Here is a 20,402-nt window from a genome sequence, read left to right as displayed (position 1 = left end):
AACAAAATGAGGGTTTTAGGTTTTGTTTTCTTAAAATTTAGAGAATTAAGTTGTTTTTTAATAGATAAATCGAAAACACGTCCTAGAAAAGCACTTTCTGCAAAATATGTTTTCTTTTGATACATTAGCTCCTCTAATTAGATGGTCAAATTAAAGTGATTTTATCCTTGAGTCTCAAGTTCAATTCCTCCTCTAAGCACATTTAAATTTTTTATTATAGGGTTTAATTAGGTAAATATGTTGATTTTAAAACGAAATGAGGGTTTTAGGTCTTTTTTTCCCAAAATTTAGGGAAATAGACCATTTTTAGAGAGAGAAACCAAAAACGCATCTTGAAAAAGGTGCCTTTTGAAAAAAGCTTTCTACAAAATATATTATTTTTTAAAAACATCAACTAATTAATAACACTTTTTGAAAAATGCTTTTGTATTTTTATTTCATGTTGTTTCAAGTTTTAAAATTAATAAATATATTTTTTAAATTTTTTAATTTTTAATTCATCTTTTAATTAATAACTCTTTTATTTATATAAATAAAATAATAAATATGTAGTTATATAATAAAAATATATTATATATATCATTATGTTAAAATATTTTTAATTAATAATTCCTTTATTTATTTATATAAATAAATTAATAATTATATAAAGAAAAATATATCAAATTTTTTTGATGTTTTAAAAGTAAAATATATTTAAAATAATGATAAATATAAAAAATATTTATATTTTTAAAAAATATTTATTATATAATTATTAATTTATTTATACAAATAAAGAGTCATTAATTAAAAAATTTTAACATAATGATATGTATAAAATATTTTTTATTAATAAAAACTTGAAAATAAAATATTTATTAATTAAAATAATAATAAAAGCTTGAAACAACATGAAATAAATATATATATAAAAATATGCTTAGAAGATAAATTAAACCTAAAACTCAATGATAAAATCACTATTATTTGACAAGTTAACCAAATATGTATTTAAAAAAGGTGTTTTGTAAAAATGTTTTCAAAAGCTCTTTTCCTAGGATGCTTTTTCGATTTATCTCTCCAAAAACATTTTATTATCCTAAATTTAAAGAAAATGGTCTAAAACACTTATTTCATTTTAAAATCGACATATTTGCCTAATTAAACCTTTGTTATCATATAACATCTTATATCATTAGAAAATATATATATTTCATTAGAAGTGAATTTTGGATGTGGTCTAATTAAAATTTTTAAAAGTTTTGTAAAATTAATGAGAATTTCGAAAAAATAAAAAATTAATTAATTTGTTCAAAAATTAAAATTTATAATAAAACATTTCAAAATTTTAAAAATTTAAGAGATTAAATTAAAATTTTCAACAAATTTCAAAAGCATGATAAAATATTCCAAAAATTTTGAAAGGGGAAGAACCCAACCTATAAGTAAGAGTATATTGCGCTTTAATAGATTCAATCAAACCTATATCTTCCTAAATTGACAAAACGCTCATATCAATCGAACTAAAACTCAATCAACAAACATATATGAATATTTCAACTCGCAACTCTTTATTAACAACTACAGGAAAACAACTACTAATAATTAAAAATACAACACATTGTTGTGCATAAAACTGTTACAAGACACCCCCAATATTTTTGGGGGTATCTAAGAAAAAAAGGGGTTAAGGAACAAACCATGCCTAGGCAATCAAACACATAACAAGAGCATTAATATGCTTTCACATACACAGAGCTGAAATTTCAATAAAACAACAATAACTTCCATTATTTTTTTCATTTTCTCTGCTTCTTGAGGTTACAAATTACAATGGAGTCCTTAGGAAGCGCCATGGTCCTGTACCAGTCACCATCCTGAAAGTATAACACCATTCTCCATGTTACTTGTTTGATGCATAAATGTTGTTCAACAACATTCATCATACCATGATATGGATAATGGATGGTTATATATATGTGTGTGTGTATATAATAGGGAGTAAGAAGGGTGTTGTTTTTACCTCCAAATACCAGCAAAGGCACGCAGAACCATGTAAATGGTTAATGCAACCCAGATTCCTATAAAACCATTGCTTTTGGAGAGAAGGAATATTGATGCAATGCTTGCTCCACCTACCAGTATCTGAAGAAAGAACAAATCAATCAGCATATGTATATTGTGGAGTGATTTCTGACTCCTTTGAGAGAAGTTTGCAAGGTGTTATTCATCGGGAGCTGGTGGACCTATTACTGGGTCAGTGTAATCTCTCGACTTTGATAAGAACTCGAGTGTCTGAAAAGACAGATTCAAAAATCAAAAGCACCTTGTTGGATGTCTGAACAGACAAACCATGCTCTATTTTGCATGGTCTGACACAAACCCACATTCTAAAACTTGTATGCTATCATTGGGTGAGCACCTAGCTCAAGTGGTAGCATGCTCACTCAAAAGATACCCTATAAGTTTATGGCATGGATTTGAGTCAGGCTATGTGCAATTGTGTATGGTTAACTTATTTAGACATTCAATGAGTTGTTCCCACTTTGTGAATTTATTGTCTTCTCTAGTACTTAAACTTATATCGGAGTTGAAAGACAATCTTTATTGAGTATAATACTGACCCGTTACGGAGTACATCCCACATATGACACTCCAGTCTTAACAAACTTCTCCTAACAGAGTTGCAACTTATATATATATATATATATATTATATATCTGGACGAGGTGCACTGCAAGCTTGTTAGACTATTACCATGGAGTAAGCTGTGTAAGCAAAGTCAGATGATCCAAAGTTTACGCCATCACAAACGAAAGCTAACGAGTTGATTGGTTGTGTAACTGCTACAAACTGATAGGCAGAGACAAATTCAGATAAGACCATACATACATACATACATACATGAAGAACTAAAACATACCACTACTCCTATGCTGATAAGGCGCAAAACAGCAGCATCTTTGGAGAAGATCCCTGACCCAAAGTGTAAACCAACTCCAACCACAACTGCTAGCCCCATTCCCATCACAAAACTCATCTGCAAATCCATTAAAAAAGTGAAATTGAGATCATGCATGCATGTCATTATAATCATAAAAACATGTCCACAAGGGAAATTGCTTAGCTACTTCATCAAGTTTCACTATTTTTCCTTTTAGCAGTACCTGCAATACCCGAACTGCCACTGCTGCCACCTTCTCATAGTCCTTCTCAGCAAATGCACACGCAAGAATTGCCTAAAATGTGAACATTTCAGTTACATAAATCAGTGTGTTAAGTTACTCGGACTCGTGTTAAAACATGCAGATGCGGGTATTGAGAGGCCCCTTTGAAGGTTATATCTTCGTATTCATGTCTGCACATTCATCCAACACTTGTACTTCAAGAAAAATAAATAAACCGAAGATTGTACCTGTCCAGCAACAGCTAAACCATCAGCAAGCAAAGATGATGTGAGCCAAACTTGTAAGCAGATTTGAAATGCAGCCATTGGTGTTGGACCAAGCCTAGCAGCCATTGATGCTGACAATGTCACACAAAATGTGACAGCTATAACTCTTCCCATTAACATAACGCCTGTGAAAGTTTTCATTATCATCATTGTTAAACCAAAGCCAAAAAGGGAATAATTGCACCAATGAATACCATTTTTAAGAAATCTTCCAAATTGGAGGTCCTTGATATGAAAAGGTAAAAGTTTCACTTGTTTCACCAATTGGCACAAAAGGATCAGTGTAATCAAATACCTGCATGCAACAGTCATTATAGCCATTAGAGTTTCAATATGCAGCCAGTAACCGTACTGCAAAATGCAAATAAGAGAGCAAAGAAAAATTTACTCACTGAGAAAGAACATGTGCTATGGCTGCACCACTAACACCTAGTCTTAACACAAAAATAAATATTGGGTCCAATATGATATTTGTTACATCTCCGACAACTGTTGTTGTAACCACAAAAAGAATAAAGGGTTACGGTAAAACTATGGTAATATATTATAAGCAATTACTAATAATTTAACCTTGTGCATACCAGTAGCGTATAAAGGTGTTTTGGTATCCTTAAAACCTCGGAAAATCCCTTGCATGGCCAAAGAAAGAAGAACTGCAGGAGCTCCCATGGATCTCAATGTCAAGTACTTTAGTGCAGGTTTCATCATAGGGGAATTCTGTTCAATAAATTTGGACTCGTTTAGTATATATAATATAACAGGCAACTAATGCAAACAGTATGGTGACAGTGAGAGTAAACTTACAGGTTTGACACCCATAACAAGCAGGAGAATTTTGGCACCGAAAACCAGGAACAGGGTTTGTAGCAGACCGAGCACTAAACCGAAAACCATTGCAGTCGATGCTGATGGGATATGTCTTTTCCCTTTTTTAACTTCACTGGTAACATCATCCCCGCATGGCGGCTGCTTACATGTACTTGTTATTTTGTCTGAACCTTTTTCCAAGTCTTGGGGAGTGATGATCTGCTCCTTGTTGCCGCCGTCATTTTCAGGATGGTCGGATTTTGGGGCATGAATGGTGGTATCTGCAAGAGTTTGTTCTTGAGCAACAAATGAAGTTGTGATGCTAACAAGAGGGTAAATGGTGATCCTCGCAGCTTGGTTGAATATGGCGATGGAAACCCCTACAGCAGCTAGCTCCACCGCTCCTGCACACATGACCAACATGACTCATACATACATACATACATACATACATACATACATACATACATACATACATACATGTATGTATAATGAATGAGAGAGATGAGAGCAGACCTATACGGCCAATGAAAGCGGTGTCAATGAGAGAAGCAATGGGATCAGCAGCTAAGGCCAAGGCTGCTGGGAATGCCATCCTTAATATCTCCATCCCGATTGAATCAGTTTTCAAAACAAGCCTAAAATGTATAATAATTATTATGAACCAAAATTAGCAGAATAATTGATTGAGTAACAACCGGAAATACGTTAGTTCGAGCATTATGAAATTATAAGTGGTAGGCATTATATTAAAAAACAACATACTAAAGCATGTTTAAAGTAAATGTATAGGACCACTCATTTTTAATAATATTATTTTTATTTAATATTTATTTTTTACATTCTTTCTTTTAGTAACATTTTAAATATAGATAAATTGTTTTCATATTTACATTAGCAATAATATTAAAAATATTAAAATAAATATTTTTAAAAAATAAGACACGTGTCAATTTTTAAAACTGTTTGTAGAATAAAAAATACACTGCGAATGTACCAAATACTAACTCTTTATATTATAGTATTATATATGGAAAAATAGTTGATACACTAGTGAAGTTTTTAAACTTCACAAGTAGTGTCAAGAGGTTGATAAGTATCCTATAAAGTTATAATATAATATTAAAAATAAATATTTAAAAAAGGGACACATGTCATTTTTTTAAGATTGTTTGTGGAATAAAAAAATTGCTCGTGTACCAAATACTAACCCATTATATACATATATAATTTTGTTTTTCATATGATATAAATTACATATTTATAATAATAAAAGAAATATAAATTTATTGAAAAAAAATTGTGTCGAGTTACTCAAGTACAATCTTTAAATGTGAATAGGGGGAAAGCCAAAAATTTTGTTTAGGGCGGTCGAGGTAAGATTATAAAATTTGGGAAGCCAAAGCTAAAAATTATGTATTAAAAATACTTAAATTAAATAATTAATTTAAAAAAAAAAGACGAATTATACTTTTTCATTTAATAAAAAATTAAAAAAACTAAATTGAGTCTTTTAATTTTGAGAGGGAGCTATAAAACAATTTTCCCAGCCAGGGGCCATCTTGCACCCTTTGGCTACCCCTGAATGTGAAGGTTCAAGTTTGATTCAATTTTTCAAATTGGATAAATTTTTTATCAAATCTATTTTTCAAGTATAACATTTTTATCAAAATCCTCTTAAATAATGGACAGGCCTTCAAGTTTGAACAGATATTTCGTTAGTGTAAAGTGCAACAACATCTATATTGGCCTAAATCTGGTTTTAACCACCTGCCGTATTGAAATTTGAAATTTAATACTTTCACTTTAATTCAGCCTGGTTGGTCCTACAATTGTTATTTATGCACAAGATTAATGACATCTGAAAATTCAATTAATCGTATTGAATCAATAATAAATTTTTACATATCAACCGAATGATAACAATTATTATTTTTTAAATCATTTGAAAGATGAAATTATTAAAAAATAAATAAATCACCAAATTATAGCAAATAGTTAGTGAAGATTACCTTGCATCTTTGAAGATGACAAAAATTGGCATTCCCCCAAGGGTAAAGTAGTTGGTTTCAAGTGTCTGCTCAGCCATTGATTATTCACTGCCGATAAAGCTCCTAATACAAGACTTTGCCACAAACTGAAAAGAGGCTTGTAAATGCAATGCCACTGCCCAAACACCTCACTTCATGCACATATATATACACGTACACATACACATACATATTATATGTATATACGTATCCAATCAATAAAAATATTTTAAAAAAATAAAATAAAGCATGCCTATGTGGCTGAGAAATTAATTGAGAATATATTATAGGGAAATCAAGAGCTGAATCATGAAGATCGCCACCACAAAATTGATGGTGACAACCTAGTGTTCCTCCTTCACTAAATAAATAACTCATACAATTTTGGGTTAGTATCTATTTGGTATCTGAATTTAGTTTCAATGCTTAATTCGGTACTTAAACCAAACGCCACTATATATGACACAATAAATACTCGACACTTGTGTTTTAGTAAAAAACAATAGGCACTTAATTGGAATAAAAGAAACTTAAGTACAAATTTGAACATCGAAACTAACCTCAAGTGTTTAACAAAAAACATCCTCAAATATCAAATTGAAGAAATTCAGGTTAATCGCGTGTAGTTTTACACATTTTAAGTAAACTACAAAAATAGTTACTTACCTTTGATTTAATTTGTTTTGTTTTGTCATTAATGGTGATATAATCAATTTTGATTACCCGTCATTCCCAATCACTGTAAGAAAGCTCTTCCTGTGCATTGCTCTGGATAGACTGGACAAGCAAATTGATATCATCACCTTATGAGGGTATTCTTCCGATGTTGAAAACGTGGGTGACCTAAATTGAACAATAAGATATTGTTCAAACACCACCCATGAAGCTTCTACTAGTACTTTTGCATAATTATATCCATCTTAAAATTTTGCTAAATAATACTAATTCTCGATATTCATGAGTTAGATTGACGTTTTTAACTTTTATAGTGCACAAAATTCGTTAAGCGAAACATTAAACCCCCAATCCGCTACTAACGGGGTCTCGGTTGATTTCCCTTCCTTTAGCTATTCAGATGTTTCAGTTCGCTAAGTTTTAAAAGTCCAAAGAGCGCAGACTAGCCACGGAGCTTGGATACAGTTTCCCGATCGGAGATCCATGGATCACAGACGGTATCTCCCCATGGCCTTTCGCCTCTGAAAGCGTCCTTCCTTCTCAATGCCCGGGCATCCATCCAATGCATTCTTTTCGATCTTGTACCCACGGTCTAATTTTCCTCCCAAGCGATTTAATAACAATAGTTTGGAACATGCTTTTTTCCATCAATGCATGGATCCTCTTAGAAAAAAAAAAGATCGAAGGGATTCCATCAACAACCTTAGTGTTAAGGTGTACATCACTTTTAAAAGCTCATTGATTTTTTTACTTAGCAGATATTTTTTCAGTTCAACTGGACTAAGTCACTACTAATTATAAAAATGGATACACGATTAGTTTGTTCACATAGTTCGGAAACTTCCTACATTTGCGGGGTCTTATGTAGAGAGTAATCCGCTATATAATTAACAAGTACAGATTACTATTTAAGTTTAATTCATTCACCAAATTGTAACCTCGCTCCTATACTTCGAACTAGATCACTCTTCCTCCAAGACTTTCCTCCCTAAAAGCTCAGGTGTGAACTAATGTACACAATTCAGTTTACTTATAGTTTTGCATTCATAAAAATAGTTCCTAATTGAACAAATTAGCTGCTCTCACTCTTGTACTTCTAACCTAAATTGGCCATCTGATATAGAAGCATAATGGCTTGTTCAATTACAGTCAATATCAATCTCTAATTCCACTAAAATTATTCAATAATAAGTATATTTGGCAAAGATCTTGTCATCAAACTCTCTAAAGATCAAATTTCTTAATTAAGGGTACTTCAATTGAGCCACTAAAAGTCTTCAAAGAGATCAACAATTAAAGGTCAAAACATGCCAATCAAATAAAGCAAAATATAATGTTCCGTCAGCTTTTCCTTAAGGTATAACTGGCGTTGTAGCTAGCAATTATAACTAGCACTAACAGTACCCTTCTTGTAAATCAACGTCATCCTCGTTGAGATTAGCACTAACACCCATCAAGTTGTCCTTAAACTAAACTCAGTTTTCCCGACCATCACCATGTTGCCAACATCCGATAAATCTTCCTCTCAACGATGCACCTTTTCAGTCTCCCTCCTCTCATCGGTGTTTTAGCAAACACCAGCAGAAAATTGTATTTTTTACCTTTTAAAATTTATAAAATTATAAATTAGTAATGGTAAAATTACATTTTGACCCTCAAAATGATAAGATTTTAATTTAATCCTTGAAAAAAATATAAAATTATTAGCTAATACAATGGTGAAATTTCATTCAAAATTTATGACTTAATTCCGATCCTTTGAAACAAAATTTTAACTTCACCCCTATAAAAGAGAGTCGATTTTCTAAACAAACTTGATCCTTTTCTCAAAAATATTTTATTATAGATTCACAATCTCTAAATTACTCTAATAACAATGATTCTAATTCAAACTATTATTCAAGCATGAATCAAATGTACCTCACCCTAATAAACCATAATGCTCGTAGAAACTCTTCTCACACTTCATGCAACATCCACAATATATAATTATTTATAATATCAAATGAGGCATATGTATTTGTCACTTTAATTAACAATTAATCTCTACTTATACTATTTGTTTTGTTGAGTTCTGATCACATCTGTTCTTTTTAACACAATACGTAAAACTACTCATAGCCTCTCTCCAACCCATAAATAGGAGGATAATGTGCTTCAACACACTCGAACTCACGCCCTCCTACATTGACAACAATACCCATATCAATCGAGTACTCTCAAAAACGAACTAAAATAATATATAAGCACTTCACTTGGAGCCGGGCAAGGTTGGACATGCTTTAAACCACAATTTATATATGTAATATAATAATAAAATTTATTTGTTGACCTGTGAATAAACCTGTGGGCTATATAATAAATAACTATAATCCAAGGCTGACAAGCGTACAAAGGAAGGGAGGTTTGTTCTCATAATCAATTCAAAATTAGTAAGATTCATGCCCAATTAATTTTTGTGATTAACTAACTACTTAATCATGACATTAGTAGTTGTAATTTTGTCTTTTCTTCATATATGGAGCTGCATGCAGAGCGCAATTGTCTATTATACATCCCTGGTTATTTATTTCAATTTAAGTGGGGAATATTCAGAACTAGCTAGCTGCTCAACTATTGGCTATTTGGGAGCAATGTGATTCGGGATTCATTTATACTGGTATAAAAATAAAGTAATCTTATTTATTTTTAGAATTTTTTGTACGATTAATATTTAATAATCCAACGTAATAGTTTATGTTTGTGGTTGGAATTTGAGTAAGACGGGAGAAAGTAATGGAGATGTGCGGTTCTGCTCGTTTGATACAAGGCTATAGTTTAGGGATCAAATGGTTACGTCATTAAACTTTTATATTTTTTCAAGTTTAGGGATCAAATTTGACCTAATTACTCAGTTTAGATACCAAAATGGGCTAAAAAAAGTACAGATACCAAAATATACCTAATTTGCCAAACTCAATAACCTAAAAAATTACATCAACCCTAAAGAAGTGCTTTGATAATAAACCAAAAAAAGTCTAACATTTTTTTAAATAATAATTGAACAAGGCACCAATGGGGTGAGGGATTTTTGTTCAAATATTATTATTTAATCTCTTTATTGAGTTGGTGTTTAGAGTCAATCGGACACCAACTCAATTGAGAAATGGCTAGAAAAATCATTACTTATACAAAATAAATTATATTATTATAAGAGTGCTTGTTTTTTTAAAGATAATTTTTTATAAATCAATAAATCCCACAAATAATGAAATTTAAACCTAAGACATTATGATCGTAAATATTTAACCTTACCATTTCAACCAAAGTTCTATTAATTATTGTATCAACTTTTAACAAATATACATAAATTTTCATTCACATCGTGGGTGATAATCAAATTATTATTATTCAAGAGGTCATAAGTATTGTTATAAGTACAATCACAATTATAATTACAAAGCAAATTATAGATTGACAATCACAGTACATTAAAGACTTAAACTAGAATAAATATGGAGAGAGCCCATATTAGAGGTGTCCATGGGCCGGGCGGCCCGGCCCGGCCCAATGGCCCGCCCGAAATATGGGAGGGTTTGGGTAAAAATATAGGCTTGAAATATGGGTTTGGGAAAAAATGAGGCCCATTTAAAAAACGGGCCTGGCTTGGGGCACCGCTTTTTTGCCCCGGGCCCGGCCCGAATATAATAAAAAATATTTTTTTAATTTTAAAATACTTTTTTAGATTTTTTTATTTTTAAAATAAATTTTTGGTGTTTATTAAAAAATGGGCCGGGCCAGGCTCGGGATTAGGAATTTTTTCCTGGGCCGGGACTGGACAAAATTTTAGGTCCATATTTAGGGTCGGGCCTGGGCCTAGGACGCGGATCGAAATTTTTTCCAGGCCCGGCCCAAACTCAGCCCGTCTCGGCCCATGGACACCTCTAGCCCATATTGATGGGACTTAAATCGGAATAAATCAAAACTGAAAACTTGTGTAGTTCAAATAAAGTTAAAATATGCTCTGGATTCTTTTACTCTTCGTAAATTTGGAATTAACCACTCTACTTTTATTTTAAGGATTTCAGTTCTTCTACTTTTCAGATTTAAAAATGTAAGTCCAATTATAAATATTGTTAAATATTTTCTGTCAAATTAAGGTTCATTAGAATATCATTTTCTGAGCTACATGGCAATGCAGTGAGTTCCCTTTTTTATTTCAAAATGTAATACCAACTATTTTAACAGAAAAAATTTTAAATGGTATTAACAGTTGGATCTGAATTTTGAAATCTAAAAAGTTTTAGGACTAAATTTCAAATGTATAAAGAATAGAGGAACTTGAAACATATTTTAACGTTTGCAAAACCTCAATCATTCCAGTAAGACAAATTGTCGGCAATTTTAGTTTTGTTTTTAGTACAAGGCGAAACAACAATTCGATTTGGCCTCCTTGGTCAGCTCCATCTGATCATTTTTTTTCTTAAAATATTAAATATGTACACTTTAGAGTTGTCCATGGCCGAGTCCGGTTCAAGTTCGAGTTGGGTCACCTAAAAATTTAGGTTTATTTTTTTTGGTCCACTCATATACAAATTTTTTAGTTTATTTTTCTGTATAAAAATAAATTTAAAAAATATAATATATATAATACACTAAAAATATTAAAAATAAACGTGTCTCAATAAATATAATTTTTTAAAAATACACTTAAATAATATTAAGATAAATACAACTTAACAATCAAATACCTCTAAATTAATAATAAAATAAAAATTATATAATATCCAAATAATAACAATAAAATAGTAACAATATAATAACGAAATAATAGCAAAATAAAGAAAAATAACAGTAGTTTTCTTTTACAAATTCGAGCCGGACTCAGTCCAAAAAAATTTTAATTTTTTTTAAACACATTTTTTAAATCTATATTTTTACTCAAATCAGGTAATTTTATTGGCATTTTAAGAGCATCTCGAGGATTACAATCACCTGTGTTCTTTCATGGCCAACTCTATTTGCATATCCAACATTCTGTCTCCCCTTAGTTCGATAATGATGCTTCATTGTCGACTTTTGAGGTGATACATGCTATCCTCAAGTGGATCAATTGAAGCCATCCTTTTTAAAAATGGTCGACTTCTTGGATCATTTTCTTTTTCTTTCTGGGATTCCGAGATGTTCTTGAAGTAGCAATTGATAAGAAATGTTAAGTAAGGTTTCCACAATTTATAAAGGTTATATCTTATTTTTTATTTAATTTATTTATTATAAAACGGATATAACGTCTTTTTAAAATTAAGTTTATATAAATTTTATAATTAAAGTTACAAACTATTTGGATTGTAAAACCCAAATATTATAAGGCCGATACTAATTATACAAATAGACGAAGGTTTTCTTGCACCTATCGTGAAATACGATACCATTTGAGAGAATGGTGTTAAACACAAACATTAATATAATCAATAATTAAAAAAGTTTAATTTATCTAACAACATATTTCATTAATTTTAACTTCAGAAAACAGACAGCATTAGTAATTTTCTTACAATTAATGTGTGTTTATTACCTTTTATTACTTGATTATGTTTTTACATGTACATTCATGCAAAATATAGTTCAAATTATTCCCCTAATTTGTACATGAATTTCAAACTACAATTAAAATACATAGCTACAATATTCATGTCTGCCACCGTCTCTCTGCTAATCTCCACCGTTTTATGTTTATAATTTCCAGAAGCTCAAAATTTCCGAGTCTAAAATGAATGGTCAAATGTTGGTCTTAGTCCCTCTATGATACTTAATTTTAAGATTTAATCCTTTAACTTTAATTTGACATAATTGAATCATCTACTTTTATAATATCAGAGTTAGTTGTCCAAATAATTAACACAGTTAACTATTCCGTTAAAATGCTAATATAGATTTTTCTTAAATTCACCTCTTCCAACACAAAAAATCCGTGTCAATATGATGAGTTGTATGAGGTGTTTTTAAGGTGAAAAAATCTACATCAACTTTATAATCGGAATAGTTTATTATTTGGATTAACTAACTGTATATTATAAAAGCAAATAATCAAATTATTCCAAATTATAGTGATTAAACCTCTAACTTTGAGCATAGGGACTAAAACCTGAATTTGAACCCAAAGAAGAAAAGAAAATAATATATTCAGCAATGGAAATTGTCGAGGAAATTAGGAAAAGAAGATATATTATCCATCAATTCCTCAAAATCCCATTCTCCCATTCTCAAGCTTTCTCCATGCCAATGAGGATGATTATTTTCTAACCCGAACATATTGTCCACCTCTACTTTGAAGCTTTGACCGTGATTCTTCTCACCAGCTGTGTTGTTGAAGCAACTATTATTGTTGTTATTGGCAATGGCAGCAGTGGTCTCAAGTGGAGGAAGAGAAAACTCCCCTTCTAACCCTATTTTCCCATAATCACCATAAAATAATCCCTCTCCCCAACCACCTTGTGTTGTTGTTAACCATGTTGGCGCATTGAATGAACCCTTCATGTCATATGAGTTATTGAGGTGAGGGAATGGGTCGAACTGGTTTAATGTGACCATTGATGGGTAGGACATGGATGTTGGTGACGAAGAAGACGACGATAAAGAAGCACCCATGATGTCGATGTCGTGTTCGTTCACCGGAAAAATGGCTCCTACACCATCTGTTCTTGGCTGCTCTGATATTGAATCACTGTTGTTTAGCGACGAACATGTGGGAGTGGTGGTGGTGGTTTTCAATCGTTTCTTTAGTGTGGAGTTCCAGAAATTCTTTATTTCATTATCTGTTCTCCCTGGAAGACGAGCTGCGATTTGAGACCACCTGAAATTTTTCAAACCAATAAATCTCAGTGTTCTGTACATTATGATATATACGCATGCATGATATTGGCATTTCTGCATGATATCATCAATTCCTTAATCCCTATGATACACACACATACATGTATCATCACACGCACACACACACATAGAAAGAGAAAGCATTAGAACCTGTTGCCAAGGATGGAATGCAAATGTATAATAAGATCTTCCTCTTGAGGACAAAATGCACCACGCTTGAGATCAGGTCTCAAATAATTAATCCAACGAAGACGGCAGCTCTTACCGCACCTCTGCAAACCAGCATTCCTAGCAATGTCACTCCAACACCCTTGTCCGTTACTCAACATGTACTTCATCAGCTTCTCGTCTTCCTCGGGCGACCAAAGTCCCTTCCTCAGCTTCACCTTGTTGTTGTCTTTTCCCATGTTTGGTGGATCTGCAACAGGTTTCCTCATTTGCTGGTGAGCCCCTTCAAGTTTTTCTAATTAAGAGGGTGAATTTTGTGTTGTGATAATAAAGAGAAAAGCTATGTAAGGGGGAATGGACTGGTATGGAATGATGGGTTGAATATAAGAAAGAGAGAAAGATCAAAGAGAGAAGGCTTCATGGGGTGGTAATGGTGATGATGATAGTGATGGTTTGGAGTTTGCTTTAAACTTTGAATATGAATAATGTATAAATAAATATATGATGGTTAATTATGGTTTTAGCCCTTATACTATGTTAATATTTGATATTTGATCTCTTTCCTTTAATTTGACATAAATTTATTTTTCTCGTTTAATAATGTTATTAGTAAGTGCAAATCGATAACACCATTTAGTTGTTGTTGTTAAAATGGTGACTGGATTTTTTTCTTTATCGTTATTTAGTCACATAATCAAGTCGGTGAAAATTTAATTAAACAATGTTTAACTTCGTAATGAAGGCGAATGTTTAAAAGCTTATTTTTCCTAAAATAAAAGTGGAGAAATCAAATTATACCAAATCAAAATAGAGGATTAAATCCTAAATTAAAAGTGTAGAGGAAGGGTGAAAACTACAATTAGACCAATATGTTATATATGAGAAAGAGAGAGATTTATAGGTCAAATTCTATTATTAGTCCCTATACTATGCATAAGTTATGTATTCAGTCCATGTGCATAGGTCAATTTTAGTCCTTGTACTTTTAAATTTTTAAAATTTAAGCCATAACCCAAATGGTAGCAATTAAGTTCGTTTGGTTAAATTACATTATTAGTTTTCTACTATCGTAAATTGTAACTTTAGTCCATTTTTTCCAATTTGGTCATTCTTAATCCCCATATTTTTCAAAATTTAAAATTTCAATTTTGACACAAGACTCAATTAAACCCATTAACTAGCCTTTTTGTGTAAAATATGAAAATTACAAGTTAACATAGCATTACACACATAATATATTTTTGCATAAGATTTGAGAAACAACAGAACTTAATTTAATGAAGTTAACAACTACCGCTCAATCAAGATTGAAATCTCAAAATTCAAAATGTACACAAACTAAAGTATAAGAACTAAATGTAGAACTTTTATATAAGAAGGGACTAATATTAAAATTTAACCAAATATATAGATAGGGAGGGGGTGTTTGTTGGTTGATGGGGATAGAGTGGAAAACGGATTGGAGGGGGACCTCCTAGGGTTGGAGTGGAACCACATAACATATACATACACTATACATTACACAACAAAGGGTCGTCTTGTGTTTGACTCAATTAATTATTGTCTTTTTGGATTTTTTTATTTTTTTTGCTTTTTTTTCTTCACTCACAAGGTAATCATCATATGTGTCGGAGACACAAATTTACCTGTTTGCTTCCATTTCACATAACACCCCACACGTGTTCTTGAAGCATAACCCCTATTTATATTAGGTTATATATATATAAGAGACAAAAGGGATTGATCTCACATATAGAAGGGTTTAATTTCGTTTTTGGTGCCTCGACTTTCATCGTGTGATATTATGCCAAATTACATTAGAATGATTAATCATCAAATTTCAATATGGTATAGTGACAATATATACCAAACCATATGTGTAGTGGTAAAAATGTTTGTTAATTTTTTAGAGTTCATGGTTGTCTCTCCGATGACGGCAGGGGCTAGCAAGGGCCTTGCCCCCCTAAATGGCAAATTCAACTTTTGAGCCTTTATAATTTATAAAATTTTAAGTTAGTGCACGGTAAATTTACACTTTGAACCCTTAAAGTGATAAAATTTTGATTTAGTCCTTTAAAAGACTATCAAGATATAAGTTATTAAAATGATGAAATTGTATTTTAGCTCTCATAAAAATATACAACTTAATTTCAATCCCCAAAATATTTTTCTAGCTTTGCCCCCGCTCCCAACAATAAAGTGACATTTATCTCCATTTTATGATTCATAAAATACTAATTCTTTCGGAGCTCGTAATTATCTTTCTCAACAATAATATCTCTAATATTCAAAATCGAGTTCTCTTTAAGAATATAATATACCTTACCGTTACCACTAAGCTTCGTAGAGAAGCTACTTTTACTGCACAATACACATTTCCTTATTATCAGTATACAAAAAAATTTAATTAATATAACACCTTTCATAATAAATTATTTTTAAGAGGAGAAACGTGAATAATATTAAAATTTGTAGGCGGCAGCATGCGCCCCCAATGCATGGGATTTGCATGGTTAATTAGACTGCAAAACATTAATTAATTAAGATTTAAGACACCAACTAACACACACCTGCAGACAGACACTATTTTTATTCAAAGGAAGACAAGAAAAAGAACCTAAGCATAGGCCTCGACTAATTTGACTGTTACGTACGCAAACTACGACGCTGTCGCCATCGACTATTCGACATGGCCATAGCCATGGCCGGTAACACAGTAAAGTGCAGTACAGTAAAGTAAGCCTGGTTTTTTAAAGCATTCTTTTCCTTAAAGGCAACATTCTGTTAGAGTCTAATTCATTACTCAAATATAACAATTTGTAATAGTAATTATTATAATATATCCAATAAGAATTAGGGGTGAGTATTTGATCGAGTCGAGTAAAAAATTTTCGAGTTAGTCGAGTTGACGAATACTATTTCAACAACCGAACTCAATTTAAAATTTTTTCGATTCGAGTCGAGTTAACGAATCATATTATTTATACTCGATGTTGCGTTTACATTGACTGATTATTTAACTAACAGACAAAATACAAGATTATTTAACAACATAAATAAGGTAGATGAGTAAACATTTATCAAAACGATGTAATTTGGCTTTTTTTATTCGAATTTTCGAATAGCTCGAATTGTGTAATTCATATTCGAGTTAAACCAGAAATTTTAATTTTTTATTCGAGTTGATCCGAATAACTCGAACTATTTAATTTAAAATTTAAATTTTTTATTGAGTTTTTTGAATCGAAACGGATTTTACTTACCCCTAATAGAAATAATTAAAAGAATTCTTTTTTCGTACGAAAAATAATTGAAAGAAATTAATTATAGAGTTTATATCTCTCTATATTATTATCACATGTCTTCTATTTAGACTTAATCATGAGTCGATCTGTCCAAAAAAATGATATCTGTTTACAAAACAAGTTGAACATCAAGTAAGCTTTTTTTTCTCGAACCCAACTCAACCTGGATAACCAACCTATACTCTTTTTTTTCCCACAGTGCAATTACCCCTCTCCTCTCCTCCACTTTCTCCATTCAAATCAACTAATAAAGAAAACACATTTGCCTTCTCCACTCCGCCAACACCCACCAGTCACCACCATCATCGTTCACCAGTCGCCAATCGCCACCACTGAGCACACACCCACTGTAGCTTCCCTCAATACACACTGTCTCCATCAACCACCACCATCATCGTAAAACAGGAATGCTCTTGAATCTGGTACGTGGTTTACGTAGTTTGTCTTGTTTTAGGGAAGTCCTACTCGGGTTACTCAACACTGTTTTGGGGACCTTCCTATTATTCTTCATCTGGTCTATGGTTTACGTATTTTAGCTTGAATATGGTGGATGTTTTGTTGGGTTTTCTGGGCTGGTCTTGTCTTGTAAAGAAGGGAACCATCCAATTATTCTTCATGTCACAACCCCTCAAAGATTACAGCAGCAACATCAATAGTACCATTCGAAGGTTTACAAATAATAAGGACGCAAGAATTGAGAAGCTGTTTTGGGAACATTGATACCCTACAGCATTCGCTAATGTTAAATAAACAAAATAGAGAGACAAAATAAGGGATTTATGGGGAAAGATTCAGGGTAGCATTATAATTTTTCTATTAGACATTAATTATAACAGAATTGTTTAACTCTTAAAATAAAAGTAGTCGAATTTTCCTTGTATTATTAATTTTTCAACATTAATAAATATTTCCTCTTCCATTTGTAGTTTTTTCCGATAATAATTTTCCACGTAGAATCAGAATTGATATGTATATAAAAGATATTGACCCCAGACAAAGGAAGTGTTTTATGAGTGAGGTTTCGTTTTCACTTAATCAAAAACCAAAAATCACCAACAAATCCTAAACGTGGCCCTTCCCAAATCCATAATCAAATTCTTCAATCCAAAATATTGACAGTGATTGCCACAATTTTCTGGCAAGAAAAAAAGTGAGTGGAAAATTCTCAAACAACTCAAAAACAGCTGTCTGGTAAAATTAAAATTAAAGAAATGCAGCTAATCAACAAAAGTTTCAAAGTAAGCAATGATGCCGACTACAACTGTTAAAAGGTTTGATTCCGAAATTTGAGAGAATTTAAGAAAAATTATTAAATTTAAAAATTGGGTTTAAGCAAAAAGTTAAATTCGTTTAAAATATAGGTCGGGATTGGGTTTTAACATTTAAGGTTCAAGTTCGGCATGATTCGGCTCGTTTTTAAATTTTTAATATTTTATATTATGTTATTTTTATATATTATGTAATTTAGAACATATTAAAAAATAAATTTATATTAAATATATAATATTACTCTAATATAAACATTAAAATAATGTTAAGATGATTATATAAAATTTTAATAAATAAAAATGTATAAAATTATTAAACATTAAAATAATATAATATAAATATTTGTTAACAAATTTTAAAAATAATATGGACGAGCTTAAAATGGATTTGGGTTAGCCTTTTACAAATATGAATGGGTTTGGGCAAAATTTTAGGTCAATATTTGAAATGGGCCAAGTTTTGACAAGCATAAAGTATGTTAATATCATGCTTAGGTGCAGCTTGACCAGACCCATGAGTAGGGTGAAGCTTTAAAATTTACGGGAGGACCGAAATTAAATTGTAATTTTAATAGTCTATATTTTTATAATTAATTTGTAAAGGTTAAATCAATTTTTTATCATTTTTAGGAAGTTAAAGTGTAATTTTACCTTTACAAATTTAGAATTTTAAAATTTCTAAAAGGCTTAAATGTATAATTTTTCATTTTATTGGAATCGGGGCCCTATCAGCCTTCTAGCTACCCTTGCACATGAGCAACTCTAATACAAACCCATGGAATATTGATGTCTTAATGCCTAATTTCATTAGACCCACTATTCATTCTGCCCAAAAAAGCCATAGCGCCACAGTCACATTGCAATTTCAACTTGATTATATCCTAATTCCATTAGGCAGACTTAATATTCTCGGTTAAAATGAATCAATTTTACAAGCTCTACGAGTAGGGGTGAGTGTTTGATCGAATCAAGTGAAAAATTTTCGAGTTAATCAAATTGACGGGTCTTATTTTATCATCCTAACTCGATTTAATTTTTTTTTCGAATCGAGTCGAGTAAAATGAAATTCGAGTCGAGTTAAATCAAACAGAATTGTTTGAGTTAAATTAAACATTTCAAATTAAAATCTTCTTACAATATAACTACTTTTATATTAAAGAACATAAATTTGAAACGATAGATTTTTGAAAACTCTTTCAAAGCAAAATAAGAGGAAAAAATACAATCTGGCTCCTAGTACAGGAGCTTCCATGATACTTCTACTGCATATTTACGCAAAATTAAACTCCATGTATAATTTTAATATTTATCCCTTGCTCTTTCATACAACCATCTCACCCACCAGTCATTAAACTGTAATCAAACGTATGATGTTTTATGTTTTTAGTGGCTATATATTTTTTAGATAAAATGAAATAAAATGGATTGTTTAATTACCATTTTTTTAATTTAAAAAACATTAAGTGTCTAAATAGAAAATGCTGTATGATTTGAGGGCTAAGTTTGTAATTAGTCCAGATTTTACGGTTATACACTGACCTTTGGCTGAAACTATTTCCACCAACAGTACAAGCACTCAGCAGCTTAGAGTCTTAAATTTAGTTGTACCAAAACGACTGATATTTTTGAACCAAAGACAAACCAGAAAGCAGAAAAAGTAAACAACTACAAATAAAAGGAATAATACTTGTGTGAAGTTAAATCTAAATCCTCAAAAAAGTGCCATGTCAAAAACTAACCAATGGAAGCTAAAAGAGTAAAGAGAGATTATATCATAATGGTAAAAGCAGCATAGTATTAAGAGTCAGATTACATTTTACGGACTTTAATTAATAAATAAATAAATAAATTAGTCTCTATA

General features: G+C 31.2%; 2 protein-coding genes across 2 annotated transcripts; both read right to left on the bottom strand.

The window, feature by feature from the left end:
- Nucleotides 1-1,537: 1,537 nt before the first annotated feature.
- LOC105790294 (protein DETOXIFICATION 43) lies at nucleotides 1,538-6,332 on the bottom strand. The gene is made up of 12 exons (XM_012617809.2): nucleotides 6,256-6,332; nucleotides 4,760-4,881; nucleotides 4,241-4,647; nucleotides 4,018-4,153; nucleotides 3,829-3,925; nucleotides 3,631-3,731; nucleotides 3,398-3,561; nucleotides 3,150-3,221; nucleotides 2,906-3,022; nucleotides 2,740-2,835; nucleotides 2,006-2,127; nucleotides 1,538-1,859 (listed from the first exon to the last, which is right to left on the bottom strand). Exons 1-12 carry the CDS (start codon nucleotides 6,330-6,332, stop codon nucleotides 1,811-1,813), a joined length of 1,560 nt encoding a protein of 519 aa, XP_012473263.1. The 3' UTR covers nucleotides 1,538-1,810.
- A 6,156-nt stretch (nucleotides 6,333-12,488) lies between these two features.
- LOC105790292 (transcription factor MYB83) lies at nucleotides 12,489-14,347 on the bottom strand. The gene is made up of 2 exons (XM_012617807.2): nucleotides 13,951-14,347; nucleotides 12,489-13,780 (listed from the first exon to the last, which is right to left on the bottom strand). The coding sequence occupies exons 1-2, from the start codon at nucleotides 14,235-14,237 to the stop codon at nucleotides 13,111-13,113; spliced, it is 957 nt and encodes a 318-aa protein (XP_012473261.1). The 5' UTR covers nucleotides 14,238-14,347; the 3' UTR covers nucleotides 12,489-13,110.
- Between the last annotated feature and the right edge of the window lie 6,055 nt (nucleotides 14,348-20,402).

This window comes from Gossypium raimondii, chromosome 8 (assembly GCF_025698545.1).
Source record: "Gossypium raimondii isolate GPD5lz chromosome 8, ASM2569854v1, whole genome shotgun sequence".
Classification (NCBI taxonomy): Eukaryota; Viridiplantae; Streptophyta; class Magnoliopsida; order Malvales; family Malvaceae; genus Gossypium; species Gossypium raimondii.
This window is presented reverse-complemented; position numbering and strand designations above follow the sequence as displayed.